Here is a 27,494-nt window from a genome sequence, read left to right as displayed (position 1 = left end):
GAGGTCCTGAAGAGGGGGCGGCGCATAACAAAAAGTAATGGCCATCTATTTGGGTCCTGAAGAAGGAGGGGTATTTCTTGTCGAACTATCGTATGCGTGATTGAGTTTTCTTCGTGCGTTTGTCCGCCAGTGATATCCAGTTGCGCCTCAACCGTTTTCCGTTTGACGCCCGTCGGCTTGGGTCGCAGAACGGTTAATACGCTGGCTGAACTTCGTACCGCGTTTTAGGGTTAACGCAGGCAGCTAGCCACGCTAACGTTAGCTACCACCAGCGCTGCTGTGTGTGAGAGCCAACGTCTGGAAGGGCGTACGAGTTTGACGTTTTCTCCCCGAAGTCTCCTCACATTTTCTGAGTTAAGTACTACGCGGGTCCTTGTTACTCAAAGCTAACACGGCCAGTCAACATGGAGGGGGCACACTTTGCGAGAGCGTGAAGACGGCGACACACGGTGACTAAAGAGGATTAAAAAGCAGCTCGGTCTTGATGGGGAAAAGTTGAGCTGAGGTAAGAAACTCGCATGCACAGGAGGAATAATAAAGTCGAGACTTGAGTTTCTTGTCATTTCTGTTGCACAAGACCGCAGAAGAAGCAGGTTTAGCACAGTTTTAGACTGTTATTTAATCAACGTTTTCTGCCTACGTAGTTGCCTTGACGTTATGCACGGTGATTGCCACTGAGTGTGTATGTTGCTGTTGAAAATAATTCACCGTTACATAAACAGAGCAACTGCGGGTCAGGTACTAGGCCCACTCAGTGACTTGCGACATGCCATTTTGCTTTTGTATTGAACAGGATTAACAACTTGGAATAAACTGAAGAAAGCTTTCAAGTGTTACCTATTGCACACGGGCATGCTAAAACCTCAGGTGAGACATTTTTCTTTTGCTTTGAAGTCATACCTGGCGATGTTTATATTGACAGTCCTATTGTCTTTGATAAAAAGACACTGAAATTGTCTATTCATATGTAATTAATTCTTAAATTATGTTGCTTTGAAGTTAGACATTTTTGCACATATTTCGTGGGATTGATGCAGTCTCATGATTTCACAACTATGATGCTTTAACTCCTATCATCTCTTTAAGGGGGTCTCTAAGAATAAGGTAGTACGTGATATATGAACTATTATGAATTTTGCTATTAATAAGACCATCATGAATTTACTGATGTCATTTGAAGTTTCTGAATTAAAAAAAAATTTCAATACTTTTAAAACTTTGGTTAATTTAATGTGATCTGTCAAGATGTGACCTAAATCAGTGACACTGACTCTAAAGGCTGTGTAATGAAATATGCAGAACTGAAAATGAAATTGTCAATACAATCATGAGTTATTGATTTTAACTACAAGCTCTTTTGTAACCTCAAAAAACACAGTGTATTATCAACTGAACTTTTTATTGCCTTGATAAAATGGCGATAAGCTGAAATTGTCTGCTCTCTTGTCATGTTACAGTTATGATTTCCCTGTATGAGATTTTCTATGTACAACGATTTTTGAGTATGGAAGGACTTCTCTGTCACTTTCACAAACACAGTTGCGTTTTAGAATTATTTATACAGCTGCAAGTATTTATCTTCTTACACCCTTAACCCCTCACTTCATACTCATAGAGCACTGAGCCACTGGCTGATAATCAAGGATCAAGGATCAGGTTAATTTATTTATCATTATACAACACATGGCTGTTCAACGACTTGAAAGTTTGTAGTCCCTAAATGCGACACATATAGAACATAACTGATAATTAGATTTATATTAGAATACAGTAACATAAAAATGAAAACAATATAGGCCTGTACAGTTATTTACATACACACGTATACACCTAACTATGCAGTGCATTTTTTTTTTTAGACATCAATAATAACATAATTTATGACATCATTAATTACTATGAGCATCTTGTCTTTCTTGCGTCTGAAATTTAAAATGCCCCCAGCTCTTCTCTTTCTGCTGCTCCTCACTTCAAAGAAAATCTGAAGCGACCAAACACAGCTAACAGCCAGGGGCATATATATTCCTACCTATTTTCCAGTGAGCTTGGTGCTATAATTCTCACACCTATCCATTTCTGTTTATGAAACAGTTTGACACCTGGTAAAATAGCAGGTAGGATGTTGTTTTTATGTCAGCTGCTTCATTGCCTGTTTTTAGAAAGGGGGGGGGGGGCATTGCCCCTTCTCGTCAACTTGGCCAACTTGAGATCAACGGTCACACATGCTCTGGATTTATATGATGTGGAAATTTACGAGAGAACCTGCGTTATTTGGGACAGAACGGGAGACTTAACCCAAATGAGGACCAAGTATGCTTCAGCTTTTGAATCAATTTTTAATTAACTTGTCAGTCGAACTGAGAACAAAGTTGTGATGAGAAGCTTCGACATGAGCTGGGTTTGTGTCTTTTATTGACTGTCGCTGTAGCACGTTGTTCACGGAGCTGTGTGCTGGTGATGGTACAGTCCATTAGGTCTCCTGTACAGTGACCCCCCCGCCCCCTCGTGACTACAGTAATTGGTCGCTTCCTCTCACATGTAACCCTATAGAAAGAAAGGGGCTGTTGTAGTTAACTGTAAAGGCCCACTTGTACATGCGTGCTGTTTGCCACATATGTTCAGTTGCCTTTGAGACTAATGAAGTGTTAAGTTCCCTCTAATGTCTTTGGGTCCTCAATTACCTCCTGTGGTTGATGCTTTCTAGGCCAAGTACACATTACACATATTTGTTGTAGGCTATATATAAAGAAAAATCTTCTTGGAAAGCAAAATATATGTCACTGTTTGATATCTAGGTCAGTGGATGTATATCCAGATATCTTTTTATAAATTAATTTCAGTGTAAAACTGGAATGTGTATCATATTTTAGTACAATTGTATGTTTTTTCACCTTTTAAAAGTTGGCTTTTTTATTAGAAACAAAAAAGTTATTTAGTGCATTTAATATTTTTTAAGAGAAGTATTTCCTGAAAGAGAGACATCATTTTATGGACGTTATATAACTTTTACTTGTGGGGCTAAGTGCATTTGCACCCACCTCACCCACACGTCTGTTGTGTGTCCGGTTCTGTCCAGTTGGCTTTCTGCGTGCGCGACTCGAGAATGTGCGTTCTCTGTCAAATTCGGCATAGACATAAACAGGACTTTTGGTGTGTGTTTGAGTGGGCCTCTCCCTGCCTCGTCTCTTTCCCCTCTCCAGAGTCCAGCAAGGGGCCCAGCATAAGGGGGCAGGCTGCCGTCACTGCCTCTCTCTTCCCTTGCAGGCCAGCACTGGGGCCTGGGTGGGGGGGCAGTGGTGCAGAGACCATAGGGCTGGACACGGGACATGAGACCCCCCACCCCTTCCACCCCAGTTTAGCCCATCCTGTGTGGGGCACAGGTCACCTTGTCATGTGCTATTACTGCTGCTGTAACATGCTGCCTGTGATCATAGGAAAAGAGCATGAGATAGACCCGTGGAGGCTGCGGGAGGGAGAACGAAAGAGAGAGAGAGGGAAGCGAAGGGACAGGACTCGACTAGTCTGCTCAGCCAGTTGTTTAGCTGTATTACAGACTGGGTTTGTCTACTTTGTTGTTGTTAGGTCCACATTGTCTCTTTTTGTCCATTGTTCTGGTTCCTCTATCTGTTCTCCCTGTGTATTGCCCCCCCCCCCCCCCAAAGAAAATTTCTGAACATCAAGCAGATTTCAATTAAACTCCTTCTGTCACAGATTATGTTTTCTTTTAATGGTTCTTGTTTTCGCCACCCCCCACCTTCCTACTCCATAACATTTTTTCCCTTTTCACCCTCTTTTCTGCCAGTATTGCGGACCCAAAACTGCTTCTATGTGTGAATCACAACACCATGTATTTCCATTGTAGCTCAGCTCTCTCTGCAGCCCGGGTCATTCCAGATCTTATTTGTTTTATGTCTCTTCTGTACTCATAGTGACCCAGCCCGAGGTATGCAGTAAAACACATCGCCTTATGTTTTCTTCGTTCAATGCTCTCCGCAACTTCTCTCCCTGTCTTTTTTCTCTCTCTGTCTCTCTCTCTGTCCTCCTTTTAAATATTTCTCTCGCTGTCTTTTTTTCTCCTTTAAGAGAAACTTTTGGCAGCATGGAACAATTTCAGAACCATTTGTGGGATTGCGTCATGTGATGTAGATGGAGAGTGCTCATTGGTCTGTCGGAGAGGACCTCCTTCTCCCACTCAGAAGTTCCACAGCAATCCGTCTCTTTCCTCCAATGCTCTTATAGGTCTGGATGTGATTCCGACTCCGACTCTTATGTGTTGGGATGTGGTCTGTAAGCTCATTGCTGACATTCTTGGGACGTGATGCCAGAAGTTTTTTATTTCCCGCTTTCCACTCTCTCTTCAGTGCGCAGTTAAAACGATCCCTCCTTGAAATGCTGTCTGGATACCCCTCGTTTACCTCTTTCCTCTTCACTTTGTTATATCTTTGCCCTGTCTTCAATCACATTTTAACGCCTAGGCACTAATGGCAACCACTTAATTAGGTTTGTTAGATGGTGGGCTGTTGGTGGACGGTGGGTTTTATAATCACTTGATATTGACTTTGATGAAAGTTAATCTAACATCTGGGCCGCGGTCCAAACCTTACTTATGTCTTTGCTGTACGCAGCACCTGATAAGGAAAACCAGTGGCCACTTTCCTGTTTGGTAATCACATACTTGGTGCACAATGGTGCAGCTAGAAAATGAAATGGCGTGTAGAACAGAAGGATATAAGCTACCATATGATTGGTATTGGACTCCTGCCATGGTCCACCTTGGCACTTATCCCAGTATGAATATTTCACAGCAGCCCAAACTCACTGTAGGTGCAGTAACTGCAGCAGTGATGCACAGAGTAATGAATTACTATATTCAGAGCACTCCTCATGCGGCATCACCAGCAATGAAGTTGTTACAATTTCTCATATTAGCACTTAACAACTCTCTACTCTCTGTTCACACTATCTGTAGTTGAGGCTTAATTTTGCATTGATTAAGATCTAGTGTCAACTAATTAGAAGGTGCAAGTTAGAGGTTTCCATTTGGGACACTGGGATGCAGATGGTGCAAACAGTTTACACTGATAAATGTGACACCGGTTGTGTCATTGGTAGGATATTCCTTCAACGCCACCAGAGTGGAAAAAAAACTGCCAGGTGTTCATGAATGAATATTCAAGCGGTGGACTTTTTATGTAGTGTGGGTTAGGCTCCGGTTATTAAAGACATTCTGTCATATAACAAGACAAGTGGTTTTTCACACATGTTGATCCTAATTCACGTCACACCACCAAGACCACTAGGCCATTTATCTTTAGAATTGATGACTGGGCATTAAGGCTTCTGCACACAGTGTCACGTCTTTCAAATCCAACCTGGGACTGGTTCTAACGCCAGTCCCTGGATTGTGAGACACATGCGTGTCATTTCTGCCATGATGTGAATAAATCAAAGTAGGAAAAGATGAGTCACCGCTCCACTGCATGCTAAGTAGCACTTGTTCTCCCTCCATTAATTTGTTGGGTTAAAAGAACGGGAAACTCCCTTGCCTCTCCTCCAGCTGCACCACCAAAATTGGGGTAATGTCTTTATTTTACAGCTTTCACCACCCAGTTAAAATGACAAGCTGGAGTCAGTTTGCGGTACTGTGCATAATTACAGCAGGCCTCATCTCTTGCTCATCGGCCACTGTTGCTGTGTCACTCAGACTCCCAAGCTCCAGGCTTCCACTGCACATCGCTTTTCTTTCCTTTTTATCAGCCGATTTCTCAGATTGAGTCCATAAATTATTTCTTACTTATTTATGTTACTTAGTTGTGGAGCAAAAGTGCAATCATTGAAAAATGTGTGTCAACGTTATCTGAAAAGAATTGTAAATTTGTCAATACTAGTACCTAAACGATGAGTCTTTTAATTAATGGTTTGGTTAATATACAAAATATTAATCAGCAACTATTTTGATTATCAAATCGAGTTCCTAGCTTCTTTTATTCAGTTTTATATCATTGTAATTGATTATCTTTTAGTTTTAGACCGTATGTTGGATGAAATAAGAAATTTGAGCTTCAGAGGGAAATCTTTCCCTCTTTTATGTTTTAGGGTTCAACCAAGGACGTAATCATCGATTATAAACATCATTAGTTGTAGCCCTAGTCATTATGTTGTTGGATTTTGTCCAACCTCCCTTACAAACCTCAAAAACAAAATAGTCATCCTGGTTTTCAGTGTTATTTCTCATTGGGTGAGCAGGGGGGTGTGGTGGTTGTCACATGTGGTGTTATCCGTCCTCCTGCCTTTTTTAAGGATAAAAGAGCCAGTCTTTCTCATACATACAGTTTAGTTGGGCAGCCAAGTGATGTTTTTCCTTGTGACATGTCCTCTCTCTCTCTCTCACTCACACACACACACACACACACACAGACACGATTCCTCCTTGATTTTTAAAATGGGAGTGAAGCAACACAAACAGAAATAAATCATACTATAATTGTGATTCCAGTATGAATAGCAACCCCCCAGCTGTCAGAGATGAGACATTTATTTATATTTAGTAAGTAAATGAAGTGGCTTATGTGTATTTTTAGCCATCTTTTTAAATCACTAAAATGGGCTGTCGATCGCTTCTCTCTGGGCCACTGATGTGCGCCCGCTCCTCACACTATTCTTCTCTCATAGAAAAACACACACAAAACATGGGTCCGCTTTGAGACAAAGAAAGTCAGTGTGACAAAGAGGTCACCCCTCCCCTCCTTGCCATATCTGTATATATCCCTGACTGCTTTTACTCCCATCTCTTCAGTGCACTCCTCGCTGGCCTGCTTCTCACGTGCATCCCCCTCTCCTCCTACACCACTGTCATAGCTCTCTCCAGTGGGCTGGCACTTCCTCTGTCAGACTGCAAACGGCCATTCAGAGGGCAAGACATGATAATTCATCTGAACTATCTGTGAAGTGATGTGAGATGGACACATACAGTGTGAAAAACGTGCCACCCATTCACTAACATGATCAGATGATTAGAGAAGCCAGAGGAAACGGCAACGGCGCTGCTGCAAAAGAGCTGCTTTAAATTTGAGAGGCGTTCAATGTAAACACAGTTCAATTTTAAACCTATATTTTTGCACTTACTACCAAGTATGTATCAGTTCGACTAAGTACAAAGTTATGAAATCTCTGTTAAAACTGCTTTGAGGAAGAGAGAGCACATTCAATAAACACCCCAGGCAATGTAAGAGATTCAAAGTATTTTACATAAACCAACGTAGCAGCTGTATCGCTCAGGTAGAAGTTGTTCATGCTCAAGAGATTTGTCCCCCATTCAGCTGGTGTAAGCTTATTCCTACTCATACTGATCATGTGGCTGACATGAGCTACTTTAATTACCCTCAGTAGCTCTACACTTCACATATACGTGCAGCTTTCACGGTTGTTCACTGACTGTGATTGTCCATGTTTTATCTTTATATACTTATGTGTCAAAAAATCTATATGTGTCACAATCAACAGCATCTCCTAGTGTGTCAGTGCCTGAAGTCATGGATTTAATCTCTACACTGTTGCTTTAAATGTGTATTCTCCATAAAACTTGATGTATATGTAATAATATATCTGCAACAGCAGACAGATAAAAGATTAAAAAAAGGACTGCTTTGTTTGAGAAGCAATTTTTGTACGTTCCTAAACAGCAGAGTCATCATTATGTTCTGTGTAAATAATGTGTTGTGCAGTCATGTTTGATTAGATTATGGAAAGAAAAGTGCATGGTAGAAAGGGAGTTTGAAAAAATGGCTAGACATCCATCTTCAAAGTAGCAACAATCTACTTTTCTGGTTAATTTTATGTTTTTAGTGCATAATCACATTGAAATAATTAGCAAGAGTCAAGTTTTGTTATTTTACTTAAGAACGCTCTGGTTCTGGCTCTCTGTCTTTCTCTCTCTCTGTCTCATGCTCTCTCTCTGTCTTATGCTCTCTCTCCTTCTGTCTCTCTCTGTGTCTATCTTGCTCCCTCCCTCTCTCTCTGTCTTTGTCCTTATCTCTTTTATTTAGGAGCTATAAACTATTAGGAAGTGGCAGGGATTATATAATTGAAAACAAAAAGCCATACAATTATTATATATTAAATATCATTTAAAAAAGCAGCTGTCTGAATTTAAGATTTAATTAGATTTAGATTAGATTTTATTTTAAAGAATCATATATTTTTAGTCCCCCTGAGTAATCTAAGTTGAGGCTCCGAGCTCATAAACAGACTCGTGTCGCTTTAGGGTCATATGAAGGGTTAGGGGGTTGGGTTTAAAAAAAACCAAAAAACTTTTGCCTTGTTTCCCTAGTTTCAGTGTGTCTCTTATTAATCAGGTTCATTCTTATCCTGTTTAAAGTCCCAGTTTAACATTTAGTTTTATGTCAAACTACTCAAAATAAATGAGATCCTAACCATTTTTAAAGCCAGTTTTTTAAATATAAAATCTTTTTGTTGTGACCATAGTTCAGAGTAGGTATAAAACAATAATTTGATTGCTATATTATGTTGATAGAAAGTTAAAGGACAGAAGACATGTCCTAGTAAATGCCTCGCCGTTGGTTGAAAAGTTTGGTTTAGAGAAAAAAGTGAGGAAAAAGTAAATTTGGAATCTCTGAATTTTAAAACATCCATAGAAACGTTTCAGAATCTTTAAACTCCTAGTCCATTTCTCACTGCCTCTCTGTATGCTCACTGTGTTCTTAACATCATATGTCTGCCAAAAACACACTGCTCCTGTTTGCAGTGAGCAGCATATCTGTTTACCACCTGAGAGGTTTGTAGTTCCAACAGGTTTGAGTTCAACAGTTGTTTGCTCCAAAAGTTGCTGGACTCCAAGTTGATAAAGTCTTGCCGCAGTGCACTATTCAAAACCCATGACAGCATGGCTGCAACTAATGATTATTTTCGTCTAAATCTGTTGATTATTTTCTCTTAGTTGTGTAGTCTAAAAAAAAAAGTCATAAAACTGTCAAATGTTGATCAATGTTTCCCAAAGTTCAAGAAGACTTCCTTAAATGTCTTGTTTTGTCCATAACCCAAAAATATTCACTTTACTGTCACCAAGGAGTAAAGAAACCAGAAAATGTTTACATTTAATAAGAAGAAATTTTTTTCTTTAAAAATGACCTATTAATCGATTATCAAAATAGTTCCCAATGAATGTAATAGTTGACAACTAATCGATTATTTGATTAATTGTTGCGGCCCTACATAACAGTGGTTTTCTAATTGGTAAAGTAGTCTAGTTGCAATCTACAAGCACAGTGGTTATAGATGCTTCTTATCAAATGTTAAAATCCATACTTGGCTGCCTGTCATGGAGCAGGACTCAACCCTGTAAGCTAGTCAGAAATTCACAGTCTTACTGTTTTATCCTTTGGCTTTGTGCCAGTGTAACACATGAGTAATATTTGGCATTGTTACTGCAGTGATAGATTTGATTGATGCTGCCGAACGCCGTACACACAATATGTATGTCATTGAGGAGTGAGACATTCAGTAGAGTAGCCCAGAGCTCAACGCCTGTTCCCTGGCTTTGTGTGCTCGAGACTGGAATGAGTACAGATCTGGTCTAATAACCCGATGCATTATTTAACACTCTCTCAATACTACCTTGCATTTAGTGTAATGGCCTGTCAAGGCTGAATGCAATCACAGAAGACTGACTTCACTGATGAGATGGTGATATAGTAAGGTAAATGGGTGTGTTGTTTTTATATTTTTATTTTTTTCCCTGTTTGTTCACAGTGAGTGAGGAGTGTGAACGCCTGCTGGGATTGGTTTGCCTACACGCAGTAGAACAGATTTGATGTTTTACAACGGGCTGTGCCATTTATACTGGTCAGTGTTGTGTAACATTTCATTACATGGAAGCAAATTAATATTTTGTGGCTATTATGTTAGACCTGCCAAAAACACTAATTATATATTTAAACCAGCCATAGACAATGCAATTTTTATGTTTGGTCATAGATGTACTCTATGCAGACAATATGTCACCTCTCCAAATGTCTGCAGGACTTTTAATACTGTACGTGAGAATGACCGGCACCCACCACCACCCTTTTCTCATTATACAACCTGATGATTTCTGTCTTTATGGGCCAGCCTAGTACAACCACTCAGAATACAAAGCTACCAAAGTAATCATTTTTAACAGACATCCCATATGAGGTTGCAACAGCACAAGGGGCTTCGATAAAACTCGTCTTTGACAGACAAATTGGCAGTCGTGTCATGGAGAGAGTGTCTGGCCTTACATAGAAGATGCATTTTCCTGTGAAATCAGTCTTATGAAAGAACCATGATTTAAAAACAGTATTTTTACGACACTGTTGGTGCCTGGAAGTATGCAATTCATTTTTGGGCGCTATCATTCAAACTTCAAAGCCTCAGAGTCAGGATTACTCACATTATTTGGGCTACATGGAGTGTGAGCGCTTGAAATATAAAACCTGTTCACATTCATATAACATCACCTGGATGGCAAGTGTTTTCATATAGTAAATAGCCTGGGGGCCTTTTCATGACTGTGTTGAAATAGGATTTGTACATGGACACATCAAGATGACATGAAATTTGTCTAATAAGATTGATTAATGCAGATTTCGTAGCGTGATTGTCATTCTAAAGGATCTTTGACTCAACATGTGTACTTTTTTCTTTTTGCACAAAGTATGTGTGAGACGGTGGGGGAAAGAAATACATTGTGCACTGAAACAATTGTGCTAAACAGGAGAGTTTAGGATATGCCAAGTGAGTGTAAATGGTTTCCTGACTGCAAATAAAATGTTTGTACAGTGTAGATTTAACCCACTACATCAGTTTTTTTTCCTTCTGTATAATGTGAGAAATTATTGCTCTGCTTTGAGTTTTCTTTACATCAGTTATCCAGAGCTCACTGTTTCGGGAGCCCTGTGATGAAGCCAGACAGCCTTAAGTGTTTTCCCATCAGCCCATGAGTTTTCAGTTCGACCTGTCTGCTGAATTCACTCCACAAATATTTACTGTTGTACAGTCAGTTGCTGGTACCTCCAGTCATTTGCATACTTACTGTTTCACTTTACTGTAGCAGTCGTCGTATTAGATGATCCTGGCTGGAGTCACTGCTGTCCGTGATGCAGAAAGGCAATGACTAGATCCTCCGTTTCATTTCTTCTTCTGACCTTTTGGACTCTACATGTCCTGTTAAGAAGTGGCCGGGCATGTTGTTCATATTCAAAATTGAACTAAATAGATAAACAACTGAAATAATAATACAGTTGTTGTATTTGAGATTTTTAGCAGGACCAGTGTTTTTTAATTAGACAAAACATTTTAAATTATTCAGCTGGGCCTTTTACCCCATTGGCTGTTGATTTGTTTTTGAATTTGATTTGAGTTTGTTGAGGTTTGCATCGGTTTAGTTACCCTCCTGTCCCTTGGCCCTCCATCTCCTTCCATCATTTGCTTTGCTTTCACTCTGCAGTAGAAGCAAAGAAAAGAGTAAGAAAGGAGCTTTGTGAAAAAGACAGTGAATGTTTGTTTATGAGGATGCTAGCCTTGCGGTGACATGCCTTTTTCCCTCCCTCTCACGAGGCTGTTAAATGAAATAGATACTCAGAGCACTATGTAATCAAATGTAACCCAGATCCAGCATTTTGGAGTGGAACAACAGTTTTTCCACTTGATTCATATGGCTGAGCTTCCTCGACCCAGGATAAAAACACTGGAGTTGACTTCATCTCCAATGGGTGGACTGGGCAAGTGAATATGTCCTGAAGGAAGGGACACTGTTTGGTTAGCATGGAGACTGGTGGAAAGAGATGTCTCACTTCGTGTAGGGTTTTGACAGCAGCTTTGTAAGAAGAAAAAAAAGTTAGGCGTAATAGTCCAATCTTCTATGATATGCAAATCTGTTTTAAGTTTGTGAATTAGAGTATGGCCGTATGCCCCCCCCCTCCTCTGTTTATTCTCTTTTATTATAGAATGATTATTATATTAGTGTATATAACGGGTTCACAAATCATTTTGCTATACCTATCTTGCGATGTTAACAAAAGTGACACAATAATTTGTGTGTCCGGCCCAGGATTCAGATCTGTTCCAGAATGTAATGGTCTCTTTCTTGGCCCACCTTTTTAGTAGTTGTTCTGTAATCCTGCTGACAGACAAACAAACAGCACCAGAAACATAACCTGCTTTTTAAATGACTTTTAGCATTTTATTCTCATATGTTGTGTAACATTGAACAGATTATAGTTTGGTGAAAATATTCTTAAATTTAATTCAGATGTTAGAGGTTGGCAGTCTAATTCACTTTTTTTTTTTTCTTCTGGTTTTGTGCTTGTTGGTGGCAAAGTTATTGAGCAAGTGAAAAGTTTGTATAACCAGAAGCTGATGTGTCTCTTATTTTTCTGCCCTCTTTTTGTAAAGTGATGGAGTCCACGGTTGTGAGTACATCCACTCTGGCCCCTGATGAGTTCGATAGGAATGTGCCGCGGATCTGCGGCGTGTGCGGCGACAAAGCCACCGGCTTCCACTTCAACGCCATGACCTGTGAGGGCTGCAAGGGTTTTTTCAGGTACGGAAATGCATATGCGAGGTCACAGATCCGCTGTAAAGCAGATGCAAATTGACTTGTATGCTGCGCACAGATATGTACGCTCACACTAAGTAGGCCTTGTGTTGCAGAACAATAGCTCATATCGCCCTGCTAAAAACGAAAAGATGCATATTAACCAAGTTATTGACATATTAGTATACAAACACATGTCTGAACTTGCACATATAATCGCCACACACACACACACACACACATTAAATGTAATTACCACCCACAGTTGCATAAGAACACACACAAAACCACGGACAACATTCGAGTTCACACTAATGCCCAGCAGCAGGTAGAGAATACTAATGAGCTTGGTCCTATAGTTAATGTGTTGGCTGCTGCCTGCTCAGTAATACACAGGAGTTTCTAATTTAACTAAAGAAAGAACTAGAGCAAGTCGTGATTTTGTGAGCTTGTATGTGTTTGATGTGTCGGCCCTTTTGCGTCTGTTCCTCTCGACAGTGTTGATATTTAAAGGGAGAGGATGAAAAAGACGGATGTTTAATAATCTCCTTCCTCATCTCTCAGCTGGCCCTTGTTTGAACTCTCACCAAGCATGCTTATGTGTGTGTTTTTGCTCAAATCTTGTGTGTAAATGTTCGTACATATATGCCCACCACTGACTAAATCATTATGACTTGCGTCACCGTCTGGTGAGACTACTTTTGGCAGTCGTCCATATTTATGCTGTTTCATTCAGTCCCAGGCTTGAAGGGCAAAAATATTTATCCAGTTCTACCATGATTATTGTTTGTGCAAAACACTTTGAAAGGTTTTGCAGTGCTATATTTGTTCAATTCAAATTGTTTGCACAGAGTGAACAAAATTCTTAACATCAGTGAGCTCTTTGAATTTTGCTTTTGTGTGTTTATAAACAGATATGTCTGTGTATTTAAGCAGACTGTAAAATGTCTACAATTTATTTAGGCGCAGTATGAAGCGCAAGGCTGCCTTCACTTGTCCCTTTAACGGCAGTTGCACTATCACCAAGGACAACAGGCGCCACTGCCAGGCCTGCCGGCTCAAACGCTGCGTGGACATTGGCATGATGAAAGAGTGTGAGTATGACGGGTTACCTATATGTGTACACCATGTGATTTACTGCATGTATTTAAATTGCAGGGTTATTTAGGTTTTGCAGGTTGATCAGTTTACTGTCAATTATTCAAGTAGTGTAAATAGGATCTAGGATAGGATCATGATTTTACGTGGTTGCCCAATACTGTGGACTAAGGCAAGACCACCCTCTCATGTAGACAAATTACACATTAAATATACTTTTCGTATTTCTTCCTTGGATGGATAGTAAAATTTACACAACTGCTGTTTGCCGTTTTTGGGGGCCTACTGTCCCTATTTTATATATTATGTAATATTTGGACAGGGGTCAAGTATCTCTGGGTCTTTGCCCCATTACAGTGTTTGCATGTTCTATTTGAACTAGAGGAGCCTCCCCACATTATATACAGTAAGTACATCTGAAGTTTAAACACCTGCTGTTATGTTCAGTCTAGCAAGGCCTCTTTTCTCCACACGGTTTATTTTCTTGGTCTGTAAATAGCAAGTACATTTTTTTTTCTTATTTTCTCCCGATATCCGGATATTGTCCACGCTGGTCTCTTTTAAGCTAAGGCCTCTCATATCCGGGTGAATGCTCTTTCCCCAGAGTATTACTGGTCATACCGCACGAGTGGTGGCACCGACACGACAATTTACTGTACATGAACGGGAGCCATTGGCATTGCTGTTGCAAAAACAGCAGCATGTTGTTGAGACCCAGCTCTCTCTCCCTCCCTCTCGCTCTCTCTGTCTCCGTGAGCTAATTCAGCGGCTAGAACAACAAGGAGCAAACAGAACAAAGACAATGCATTCAGTTGTTCAGTGCACCAGGGGTCTCCATATGGACCTGTCCCCCACCCCCTCCCATTCTCTTCCTCTAGAGAATAACAACCCCCCTCCTCCACCCAACACCACATTGACATAGCTGTCATCACAAGGTAAAAACATACTGAAAAGCTTAAAAAGCAGCGAACCTTCAACCTATTTGGGTGGTAAACCTGTATTCTGTTATTTTAGTTATCTTAACTCCATCGTCCCCCACTAGTCTTGCTTTTACCCCACCTGCTTTCCATATATGCAAATAAAACTATTTTCTCTCTGCATGTTTTTGCTAAAGTTTGTTTTTCCTGTGAGCGTAACACTCTCCCTCTTTGTCTCTTTATACTTGCACCCTCAGTCATTCTGACAGATGAGGAAGTGCAGAGAAAGAAGGACCTGATTCAACGAAGGAAGGATGAGGAGGCACAGCGCGAAGCAGAGAGGGAGGCACGGCGGCCCCGGCTTACCGACGAACAGAGTCAGGTCATCGCCACGCTGGTGGAGGCACACCACAAAACATATGACGACTCCTACTCCGACTTCTGCCGTTTCAGGGTTAGTTTCTTAATACAATGAATGTCACTGACAATTATCATTAACGTCATATCAACATTTTGCTTTCAGATATATTTCCATTAGCTTTTTATACAAGGTATAAAAGGTAGGTTTGGGTATTGTTTAAATTTTATCGATTGTGATTCTTCTTATGGATCCGGATCTCACCTGTGTTTTGTACCTGAGTGTGAAACGTAACTACTGTTAGCGGTAAATGGATCTGGGGCATCACTGCTGGGAGACGACAACACGTCGAACACGGTGCATTCCTACAGATTCACACCATATTGGAGGTGCTTCCTTCCTGACACGAAATCTCCTTACTGCAGGTGTTGCATTTTGCTGTGTCGTTATCTTTTATTACTGAAGCAAGACAAACTTTTGAGCGTTTGCTGTGGTCCACCATGGACCAGTAATATAAACAGAAGGACTCTCTTCTCGCATACTTTGATGACTGCATAACAAATGACGTGACGTTATGTCTGTGTAGTAGGTCCTGGCAGATAAGTGTAACTCTCATGGACTGTAAAATGTGCACTGCAGATCAGTCGGCAGCGTGACTGAAATATACGCATAATGTTAGGAGGAGTGCTGAGGATGAATAAATGAGTCTCACAGTCTGATGGAAGAAGCAGTCTGGTGGTACGACAGCAGATACTTCTGTATCCAGACTCTTTTTTTCCCAGACGGCAGCAGGGTGAACAGGCTGTGGCTGGGTGGGAACTGTTTTTTAGTATCCTTTGGGCTGTGCAGGCACCTCACCTCACTGATGCCCTGATCTTCTGAATGGTTTTAATCACCTGCTGCAGAGCCCTCTGGTCCTGGGCTGTACACAACCTGTGTAGGGCTGGGTGATAAAACAATAACAATAGTTTTTGCAATGTAATTTTCCTCAATTTAAATACATAATAAATCTTTAATATAAATCATGAATGAATCAGTATTAAAATATTTATTTTGTTGAAGAAAAAGGACTGAAAAAAGATTAATTTTACTCATGCATATTTGTTAAAGAGATTTTTTCATTTGAATTGTTTTGTATGTTCTACCTCAGATTTGTGAAATGATCCACTGTAGCGATCTGGTTTCTTCAACTTTCCGTCAGAAGCGAAAATCAGCCTGTAAACTTGAATGATAAGTAATGATTAGACATTTATCGTAATAATTGTCAATATGTGTTATCGTGATAAAATTTTTGGCTAAATTACCCAGCCCTAATTCAATGTCAATTTCTGATGATTCCAGCCAGGATGCTTTCAATTGCTCCTCTGTAAAACAGAGGAGCAAAAAAAACTGTTTAACAACTTGGCACAATTCTGCCTTCTTGTGTTTTCTTTAAAAAATACAGCCATTTCTGTGCTTATAGATAATAACATAAATTTCAAACAGAATTGACATACAGCTGTTATTGTTATTAAGACTGATGGAACAGTTCCAGCTGTTTTAGAGTCGCATCAACAGTAATGCTGCTGTATACTTGCTGTTTGCCTCTTCCAGAGTCCCATGAAATATCAATATTGACATTAATTTCAAATGAGTACAGGGACCTTAACATTACCTTGTAGTGCATTAACCAGCATACTCGCAGCATTTCGGTGTTGTTTTTTTCTGCTCCAGCTTTACAGCGTTGCCTGTCAACAGCAGTCATGTTTTGTATTGTTTACGCATAAATCTCACAACCAGTTGTCCATCTCTCCTCGGAAACTCTGTGTTGAATTACCCTCAAACACCCCTTTCCTTTCAGACATCTATCCTGTGCTGTTCTCTAACAGATTTCCATCCACACAAAACACACACACAAACACACACGGCCATACTCCAGTCCATGAATTTGTAAAATATTCAAATATTAGAAATAGTTTCCATCAAATGGCTTATCAGTTTGGTTTTTGTTTTTGGTGACTGGACATATTTAAGAATCCTCCTTCATGTGATCCCTTTTCGCCTGTCTAGCCTCCTGTGCGTGAGGGCCCGGTGACGCGTAGCGCCAGCAGAGCTGCCTCTCTCCACTCTTTGTCTGATGCCTCCTCTGACTCCTTCAGTCACTCTCCAGGTAAGAGAAACACACTTAAAATCAAGTGAAAACAGTGACTATCTGGGGCTACAAGTTTCTTTGTAGGAATGATCAAAAAACAAATTTTATATTTAAAAAAAGGACAAATAAGATGTCACCTCACTAAAATTATAACTGACTTGTTAAAGTAAAACAACCTAACTTTCAATACAGTTGGCAGACATGTTATATTAAACATATCAACAGAGTTTGTACTTGACTTCAATGCAATGTTTTCCAGATCAGGTGTTTGTGTGTTGGCTTATATCATTTGTTGCTTTACTGAGAATCCAGTGGAAATTCTGTGAATAACCTGTCCCCCCCAACCCCCACCTGACTCCTACTTGCAAACATCAGTTCATTAATGCATCCGTCGCTAATGGGTTGAACACAGCGAGGAACACGGTCACGTGGTCTACCACCAGCACTCAGCGGAGACGAATGAGTCAAAACAACCCCAGCTAGCTCTGCATGCTTCACATGTTGTCGTAGCTGTCATCAAAGCTTTCATCTCACTCCTACTGACCTGACACTCGTGTATTTTCACATGATCTTTCCGTCAACAAGCCCTCTATTCCTTTTCTCTTGGTTCTCTTGGCACTGTGTGTCTATTCATGGAGGAACAGTGTGACATTTTCTTTCTGTCTCCTCTACTTTCCTCTGTCTTCTTCCATTTTCTTGCTCACTGCAGAGTCAGTAGACACCAAAATGAACTTCAACAACCTGCTGATGATGTACCACGAGCAGGGCAGCAGCCCCGACTCCAGCGAGGAGGAGGGCTCCAGCTTCTCCATGCTGCCCCACCTGGCTGACCTGGTGTCCTATAGCATCCAGAAGGTTATTGGCTTTGCCAAGATGATCCCTGGGTTCAGGTGTGTGTGTGTGTGTGTGTGGAGAGCATCCTTCTAACTGTCTGTCATAGTTTTGACTCCGTCACTCTGCATTAGTTTTTAACAACTCACAAAACTTCCTTGTCTGGAGAATTTCAGACTCCAAGCCCTATAGGCTGTCACAAAAGATTTTCTTACCAAATTCACAATTACCAATATAACATGGCAACAAGACATGTTTGTTAACAAACGACATGTTGATGATTCACTCTTGGACTGTACTGTTTTGCAAACCACTGTGAGACAATTTTCAAAACTCCATCAGTTTTTATTTACGTGTCTCTGAGTGACTCTTTATCTAAATGTGTCTTGAAGACTTTGTACACCTATTTGTTTTTCTGTCCGATTAGTCGATATTGTACCCCAATGATGGCTGATGTCTAAAGGCCATAGATTACTGACAGACTATATATTACAGATAGCTGACACATTGTGGAAAATCTTTTACGTCATGTTCCTTCACTGGATTAGCTTGTTTGTGTAAAATTCAGTGCTTGAAGTATGTTAGTAGGTGACTTCCTAGCCTTAGACGAAGCCACTCTTCTAGTATTGAGCAGTCACCTGTCTTGCACCCTCAAGCTGTCTTATCTGATTGTCACACATTTTTCAAAAGCACCTATTACAGGAAAGACTTGTCTTTTGTTTGAAGTCCGATTCTTAAGAGAGATTAAGCACAATACAATCTTAACTTTGAAAACAGAATACAGTAAATGGTTACCATAAAGGCAAATTAACAGCATCCTTTTTCATTGTTTCTTCCCTACCTTCCACACATTTCAGCGTGGTGTTGTCGTCGTTGTTGTTTTTTTGTCTCAGTGCGTTGACAGGGACAAACGCTCAATGTCTCGGGGGTCACCCCTAAGTCGAGGCTAAAACGAGTTGGGGCCTGTATTTCCTGAGAGTTGTCCTTCCCACTGGCAGCGAATGATGGATGTGGTCGGATTACCTTTGGAATGTTTGTCCACTTATGATCTCCTCCCTAAGCCCTGAAAAACCTCCCCTAAAGATCTGCAAGTTTCAGCTCATGTATCCTGCTAGTTCAGTTTGATTTCATGTACATTTAAAGATGTGTCATAACATCATTAGATACAGTGCTTTACTGTGACCAGTTTAAGATCAGTTTGAATAGATGTTTATCAGATGTGTTTTCCACACACCCATCACTTCAGGAGGAAGCAAACTGAATGTTTTGGATGTTTTTCCTTCCTGCAGAACATATATCTAATAATCTTTGAAGACTTTGACTGACCTTGAACCTGTTGTCATTAAACCGGTGATCAGCAAATTCCTTTGAAATAAATTATACAACTGATGAACTGACATAAACAAGCAGAATGGGCGGGCACTGAATCTTTACTCGTTTACCCGTTGCTGTATCAGTTTCCTCTAAACATAAACATAATCAATGCTACATAACAAAGGTTATTTGAGGACTATTACTTTAATAGTGAACTATTTGTGGTTCATTAACTTAGCAGGTGATATCTTACCCTACAGGGAGCTGACTGCAGAGGACCAGATCGCCCTGCTCAAGTCCAGTGCCATTGAGGTGATCATGCTGCGCTCAAATCAGAGCTTCAACCTGGAAGACATGTCCTGGAGCTGTGGTGGGCCTGACTTTAAATACCAGATCAGTGATGTCACCAAAGGTCAGTCTAAACGATGTCATGTGTACAGTTTGACTGATTAGTCTAGTGTTTAGGACTATGTATACGCATGCTTGCTCATTTCGCTCATTGGATAGGTGAAGAAAAGATGTTCATTTTAAACATTAACACATTTACTCAGAGCTTGAAGAATAACAACAGCCCGTCGTTGTTAAGGAGGCGACCGGATCATGTGGGAGTACAGATAGTTATTGGTGGCCTGTGTACACACCCATAGGAAAAGGATGCTAATGCACGTTTTTCAGCAAAACCAATCTAACATATCCGCAGAAGCCCCTGTGGGCATGGCTTACATTTGCCTTTCAAACAAGACCCCTCTCTCTCGCGCGCGCTCACTCTCGCTCTCTCCAGGATCAGCCAAAGAATGTCACTCCTGACCTGCTCACCACACAAAACAACCACTGTCTGGAGCAGGAGAAGCAGCTCTGTTGTGCTCTTCCTAAAATATCACCGAATAGTTGACGTGAACATGACTGGAATACTGATGTGTGTTTCTTGTGCAGTAATTGATAGAATACTAGTTATAGTTATAGTTTACGATGAATGAAAGTTTAACTTAACCTTTCACAGCAGCTGCTTGTTAAAAAGTTTATGTAACACGGAAGTTAAAGTTACTGCTGTGTATCGTTAAAAAAGTCCCAATACAATACCTGAATGTCTATACCGATCATCACTTTGATTTCAATATTTAATTTTGTTTAGTAAACACGTTTTTCCCAACCCAAGTTTTTAAAAACCAAATCTTTTGAAATGCATCGGTGTTTGATATTGCCTCAACACAAACAAACTTTACCACCTAAATAAAATCAGGGTAAAAATAAGTTATTATTTAATTAGATTTATTTATTAATTACAAAGATTAATTTATCTGAAAAAACATTTGTTGCTAACATATTCCTTGCTACAGGCACTTTTCTGCCAGCGCTCAGAAAGCATTGGGGTTCAATACACATTTCTAGCTAAATAATGAGAAAACACAGGTACAGTCAAGATAATCAATGAAAACTTTTGATCAGTATGGTTTTGGTTTCTCATTTACACATCCACATACCTCCACCCCAAACTCCAAGAAATGGTGTACACACTGATCTGAATTCAGATTAGCTCATTAAATTAATTCTCAGCCGGTTCTTAGTGAAAACAAACCGCATGCTGGAAAAAAATCCTCTCCAGAGATGATTCCAACAGGCAAAGTGAAATATTAATGAGGGATGGTAACGTTCCCCGGAGGGCCTTTCTTCTGTGATATAGTATGTTCGATGTGCGGCACAGGCGGTAATGATGTGTTGCGTCCTCTGTAGCGGGCCATACTCTGGAGCTGCTGGAGCCACTGGTGAAGTTCCAGGTGGGCTTGAAGAAGCTCAACCTGCATGAGGAGGAACATGTGCTGCTGATGGCCATCTGCTTGCTTTCTCCAGGTACCGTAGGTCTGACTTTGTGGAGGACGGAACATGTAGAGGGTCATCATGAATTGTTTGTCATCTCGTTTGCCTCTTCTCCTTTTTTTTTCAATAGAGAATATATTCATTATAGTTTTTATTGTGGTTCAGTTAAAAGGTCAACTGAAACATTCAAAGCATTGTTGCCATTTGTCACTCAAAATAACTCACATTGAGGGGCAGGTCTGAGTTACTTAAAGGGTTTGGCCTTTGTCTGAACACAGCTTCGTGTGTATGGAATGTATTTGCAGATGTGTATATATTTATACATGTACACGCAAGCATGTGTAACAAAGTGGATATTTGCATTCCTTTGTATAAATGAAGCACCTCATTAACAATGCATATATGTACTCTCCCTGATCTAAAATTACCAAGCCACCTGAGCAGAACGGTGGAAATTCAAACACAAAGATCATGCAATTTTATGGTAATTTACAGTTGGACATCTAAGATTGTTTTCTTAGATTATTATTATTTTTCAATAAACCCAAAAATGTATAATGCATTAAGGTTTCAATATTAATAGTTAAGCTAAAAAGCACCAGAAATTATGTAACAACCACAAATATATCTCCTCTCCTCTCTGCAGACCGCCCAGGTGTGCAGGACCACGCACGAATCGAAGCCCTCCAAGACAGACTGTCCGAGACCCTGCAGGCCTACATCCAGCTTCACCACCCAGGAGGACGGCTGATTTATGCCAAGATGATCCAGAAACTGGCCGACCTGCGCAGCCTCAACGAGGAGCACTCCAAACAGTACCGTTCGCTCTCCTTCCAGCCGGAGCACAGCATGCAGCTCACCCCGCTGGTGCTGGAGGTGTTCGGCAGCGAAGTCTCCTAGAGGCCAGCTCAGAACCTGGGCAGTGATGAGGAAGCCAGAGACAAGAGCCCTCGGGGTTAAAATGTAGGGAGAGAGCAGAGGTGTGGCATATGAAGCGAGTGGAGGAGAGAACGTGGTGTGTATGTGTGTGTCTGCATGCTTGTGTTGGGTGTGTGGTTTCATGTGTGTCTTGTCTGAAGAAGTCTATGTTGGCGTAAAGGCCAAGGTTATATGGAGAGCAAGCAGGTGTTAAGAGACACAGCAAACAAGGAAGCTTCATATAATACATATAAAACTATACATACGTCTGCCTATATACAGTGTTTTTGTCTGTATTTAAATCAACAAACAAGCTGCTTTCAAATGTCTGGACATTTTGTGTGTGTACATGACGTGCACACGCCAACACAACAAAGCATTCTCAGTTATTCACTTAGCCATTCAGTTGAGCTACCTCTTGTTTTTACCGGGGTTGTTTTCTACATCACCTACGTGAAACAGCAACTTTTACACAGAACAATTTAGATACAGTACGGACTACATTTCATTTTATCAGTGCAAACGCAGTGCCTGCACATTACTTGGAATTTTTTGATGTTTCAGAAATCTTGTCTTTTGTTTTTTTTCATCTGCTTCTCTCCAGGGCAGCATAATGTATATGACTGTGTATACAATTCAAACACATGCCTTTCACCTTTTCACCAAAGGTATGGTCAATGACTTTCTTACAAGGCTTCCAGCACCTAAAAATAACCTTGCTGCTCCGTGGCTCGATTCACGCATGCCTCACAGCCTATGAAGGAAGCTGTCATTATTTAGGTTTGCTGCAGAGAAGAGAACACAGTCTGTTGTTTAGTGAGGTTTTGAAGATGACTCTGGGGTGCCTGGTTTTTCGAGGTTAGAATTAGCCACTAAATGTGTTACTTTTACACTGCTAACTGTCAATCGAACCAAGCCTGCATTAAGGCTTGTTACACTCTTTTGATTTTGTTTTTCATTCTTCTTCTCTTCTGTTTTGTTGTTTATTTCCCTGTAAATAGTTAATTACTACCACATATATCCTAAGCACTGTTATATACCACCTTTTACTCAAGCCTATGTATTGATATACAGTATCTATATGATCACAGATTTTAAAGGGCTAATTTGCCAAATCTAACTGGAATAGTAAATCGAGGCCAAAGCAACAGGCCTGTCTTGTTAATATATAGCTGCATACCATGCTTGGAATTGGCATATATACTGTTGTAATTGCAATGGATGTTTTTTGTTTTCTACGCTATTTCTTCACCTTTAAAAACAATTCCATGAATTGTTCCTCCTCAGTATACCGTGTTCTCGGTGGGCGGAGAGCTTGGGAAGCTGCTTCAGACCTCCACAGATATCACACCCCTTTCTTTTCTGACAGGGAAGTGAATTTTCTAGAATGTCTGAGGGCTTGGTTGTGGTGGTGCGCTCCTGTACACCCAGGCCCTCCTGTTTGATGACGTATGCTGCGCAGCCCTCTAGTGGCTGCATTGTGTAAATACCAGGTATATATATACAGTATATACATATAATATGTCTGCCGCTGTACATAGGGCTACATAGATATTTCTCAAGGCAAATCTTTTCAGAAATATATATGCAAATACAATATTGACCCTTTCTTTTAATTTTGAATCATTATCACTGCGTTCTGAGACACTATGCTTTTTTTTTCTTTTTCTTTTTTTTTTTTTTTTACTTTGATCATCATTTTTGGTGAAAAGGAGTTGGTATTGGCTTAAACAGGGATTGCTTGTGTATTTGACTAAGTCAAGCTATTATTTGTTTCGTGGTGGGTTGATGTTTTTGCCTATTTTCCAAGGTTTATTTTTAGAAAGAGGACAAGCTAAAACATACCACGCTGCTCTCTAATATAAGCCATATAAATCACCAAGCTAGTTATACACCCGATACATTACAGTGCATTGAAATGATGACTCCAGAGCCATGGATATTCTCATTATATAATCTCCTAAACTCATATGCTATTTATCCATGGTTTAGGGGAAGATAAGCTTGTTTATGATAGGAACTCCTATGCTGTCTCTCTGCTGTCAGTCATCTTTGGCTTGTGCTTCATCAGACAGCATCTAATGGCTTGTAAAACCAAACTGTCTAGATGATTTAAACGCTTAGGTTTAGAGGTCAGTAATGTATGGCTTGCTGCATGTGGGATTATTGTAAAATTATATGCGAAGACATCTTCTCTTTATAGCAAGACAATTTCCCCCAAAGAAGTGTCAAGTCAGATTCCCACCAAGTTCAGGTGATTTCACAAGATGCAACTTGGCTCAAAGGAATAATTTGCAGAGATGACACAAAAGTCTCAAACTTTCTTTTTGTCTTCTATTTGCTGTGTGACAAAAGACATCTATTAAAACGTTTCCTGTGATTGGCCATAGGGGGCTCCTACGTCAGACCGAGGGCCTCCTTCAGTGGAAAATGGTGTGAGAGAGAGCATACGTCTGTTGTTGAACTGAGCTGGACTATGTTTTCACAAGTGCTTTGTGAGACCTTTTGAGAGTTTGTTGCTTTAATTTGTTTAGTTCACTTTTTTATTATTATTTTTTTTTTTAAACCTACCATAGGATTTTATATCCGTTCTCCGTCACTGTGATACTCTAAAAGCTGACAGTCGGGGCTGGACATGTAGATTATCTGCATAGCACAGATAGGTAAATAGTTTTAGGATGTTTCCATATTTACCTAATTATAATAAGTTTGGTTTTCTTTATGAAAACCATTGGGATTGTTTAGTGATATATAATTTAAAATAAAATTCCACATATGTCCCACAAATCTCCCTGCTGTGATTGAACTTTAAGGAGTAGAGGCTCGAGGGTCTTTAGGCAGTACCACTCATGTATAGTATGTCAGTTTGATGAGGGGTATGATGTGCTTGGTTACTGAACACTGACTTTTGAAGATTTGAAAAGTCTCCATGTTGATTTTCTCTGAATACATACTTCGGGATGTAGATCTGGGTTTGATTTTGTTCTGTGTTGTTTGTGAGATAGAGATGTGGTGTTGATTTGTGTATGTTTAATACAGTGGAAAGTTTGGTGAACATGTAAGTGCCACGGGGAGAGTTCCCTCCACACAAAAACAGGGTAAAAGGGGAGTTGCTCTTGGGGATTTAAAAAAAAAAAAAAAAAAAAAAAAAAAAACTGACCAGGAAGAGTCTTGAGGATGTATCATATAGTCGCTAATTTAAGAAGTAGATTTCGTTCAGTATTGCATAGCATCATGGGGAATTCTCACTTTTCATAAGAAGGGAAACCCCCCTTTTCCCCTTTTATGACTAAATGAATATGTGATTAAATGTTGTTTTTGGGACCTTTTCCCCCATTTAATTCCCCACCCAACATACTGTACATAACATGCAAATACATTTAAATCTAAATGTGGTGCATCCCCAGAGTTTCCTGTTTGGTTTTACTATGGTAGGCTGCTCAGAATCCGTAAGTTCTTAACTCTGCATTGTGGTTGTTCTAATACTGGAACTTGAAGACCATATGTCAGCGGAAACCCGCCACAAATTAGATGGATGCATCTTTGGTGAGATTTCCCCCATGATTGGCAACATAACACCGTAACAATGCCTGCAATATACAACTTATGGTACACTATCACCAGCAAGCTTTACAGTTTATCATGTTAGTAGACATTTTTAAAGTTTTTTGTATAACTGTTGCTATTATAAATCCTGTCTGAAAAAACACGTATGGTATCATTCATAGAAAACAGTAGGCCATCTCCCATGCAAAGGCTTTCAAGTCTTTTATTTTTTGTTCCTCCCATTAGGACAGGGATTGTAATGGAATCAACTTAATGTAGTTCTTACAAAAAGGAGTGTCCGCAATGGATGTACACCATAATCTACCTAAAAAACCTACCTCTTTTAGCTCAGATTTTGCTTTAGCATTAAGCATTTGCCTCTGTTTTTACTTTTGTAATATTTGTATTCGTGTTGGTATTTATTGCTGTCTAATGAGTCATACTTAAATGATTACCTCAGAGATATCTCACAGATTTGGGAGAGTCCAGCTAATGAAGTCCTACATAGTTTTATTTGGGTTTTTTGTACAGTTTTTTTTTTGTTTTTTTTTTTTTGTTCTTCTCAGACTTAGTATTGCCGTTTTTTGTCCTTTTTTTTTTTTTTTTTTTTTTTACGCACAAGATACCAGGAGTGTTTTTAATATAGTGCCTCCACACTCTGAACAGCGGTGCTCAGACTAGGTAGGTTGAGGCTGAATTTACTCCACAAAAGGAAATCCATCTCTGCATCTTTGTCCTTTCGTTCTATCCTTGGGATTCCTTGGTAATTTTCTGCAACGGGTGTAGTTGTCACGTTGCTGATGTCTACCTTATCGTTATAGTCCTTAAGGGCAAACTGAAGAGGGGGACTTTGCGGAGTGAATGCAGTTGTAAAGAAGGAACAATCTGAAAGACAGTAGGATAAACGAGAGATGTGTTTGCGCTCAGCTTGGTACTGTTTAGCATGGTCTTTGCTCTGTAGTACGCTATCCTTACCTGGTCTCTCTTATTTGCCTCGTCATTTCCTCCATATACCCTCTTTTGTCTTCACTTCTCCTTCTGTCCTAAAGTCTGTTCCCGCACCTTTATCATTCCCTGCCGATGTTTTGTCTAAACAAGGGGAATTAGGAGAAGTGAAATCCTCAGTATCCATGCAATGCTGCTTTTATCTGGAGCATCGCCAAGTTGTCCGTTATTGAGGCTACACAATGTGGTGCAGCGTCCTAAGTGTCGGTCACTTTGGCTCATTGGAAGATTGTGTCTTTTGAAAACGTGTGCAACTTAGTGATGCTTATGTGGGGGGGTGGGGATTCCTTTCAGATCCTAGTATCATATTAACGGAGCAACTACTCACTTTGGTGAATTTAAACCAATTTCTTTTTTTTTTTGTATTCATGTCAAACTGCTTCAGGTAAACACTGAATGAAATAAGAGAGTTTTTATTGATCAGTGAATACTGAGGAACAATGTCGCCATGGTCACACCTACCCTGAGCTGTGTGCCATAATAAGACCCTTTTAATGCAGGGGAGGGTGTTAATGAAGCTGGCTTCAGATGTTCCCCAGCTTAATTTGACTGGGACGGTTGTCTGAGTATTAGATTGGCTTCATACTCAGTACTCCGTCAGCCATGTGTATTGATCTGTGTATAAGGAGCAAATTTGAATTTGGCATTGAATTCTCACCCTGCATTGTGAACCCAAATCATGCCACATTCAATTTAAATGCCTGAACCAACAAAAGCACTTAATGTAATGTTTGTAATACATGCATACTGATAAATCTACTAGCCATAAACTGCCTGTGTAGGTCAGCATGATATGGCTCCAATTATTGAAAAAAGTTACGTCACTTAAATTCTAATGTAATTGCGATTTATCTTGTCTCTTTTTTTTTTTTTTTTTTTTTTTTTTCTTCAAAGATCTTCTTTTTTTTCTATTATAAATTGGTGATTATGTAATGTTATTTTTGTCAGATGTTTTCCAAATCAAAAATAAACGGTTGTACATAG

General features: G+C 40.0%; 1 protein-coding gene across 3 annotated transcripts; it reads left to right on the top strand.

Annotated features, from left to right (window-relative positions):
* On the top strand, positions 1-27,494 carry LOC119886179 (vitamin D3 receptor B). 3 transcript variants are annotated; one of them, XM_038696740.1, is made up of 11 exons: positions 1-505; positions 794-867; positions 9,769-9,861; positions 12,436-12,583; positions 13,541-13,671; positions 14,850-15,046; positions 17,000-17,099; positions 17,791-17,971; positions 19,487-19,638; positions 20,958-21,074; positions 21,688-27,494. In XM_038696740.1, exons 4-11 carry the CDS (start codon positions 12,438-12,440, stop codon positions 21,939-21,941), a joined length of 1,278 nt encoding a protein of 425 aa, XP_038552668.1. In that variant the 5' UTR covers positions 1-505; positions 794-867; positions 9,769-9,861; positions 12,436-12,437; the 3' UTR covers positions 21,942-27,494. The 3 variants fall into 3 exon arrangements, with proteins under 3 accessions (XP_038552668.1, XP_038552669.1, XP_038552667.1); XM_038696739.1 differs by lacking the exon at positions 9,769-9,861 and having other exon boundaries at positions 2-505; XM_038696741.1 differs by lacking the exons at positions 794-867; positions 9,769-9,861.

Source organism: Micropterus salmoides, unplaced genomic scaffold (assembly GCF_014851395.1).
Source record: "Micropterus salmoides isolate LMB-PRFRI ecotype aquatic unplaced genomic scaffold, ASM1485139v1 Ms_hic_scaffold_4, whole genome shotgun sequence".
NCBI classification, from domain to species: Eukaryota; Metazoa; Chordata; class Actinopteri; order Centrarchiformes; family Centrarchidae; genus Micropterus; species Micropterus salmoides.
Note: the sequence above shows the minus strand (reverse complement) of the source record. Positions and strands in the feature narration are given on the sequence as shown.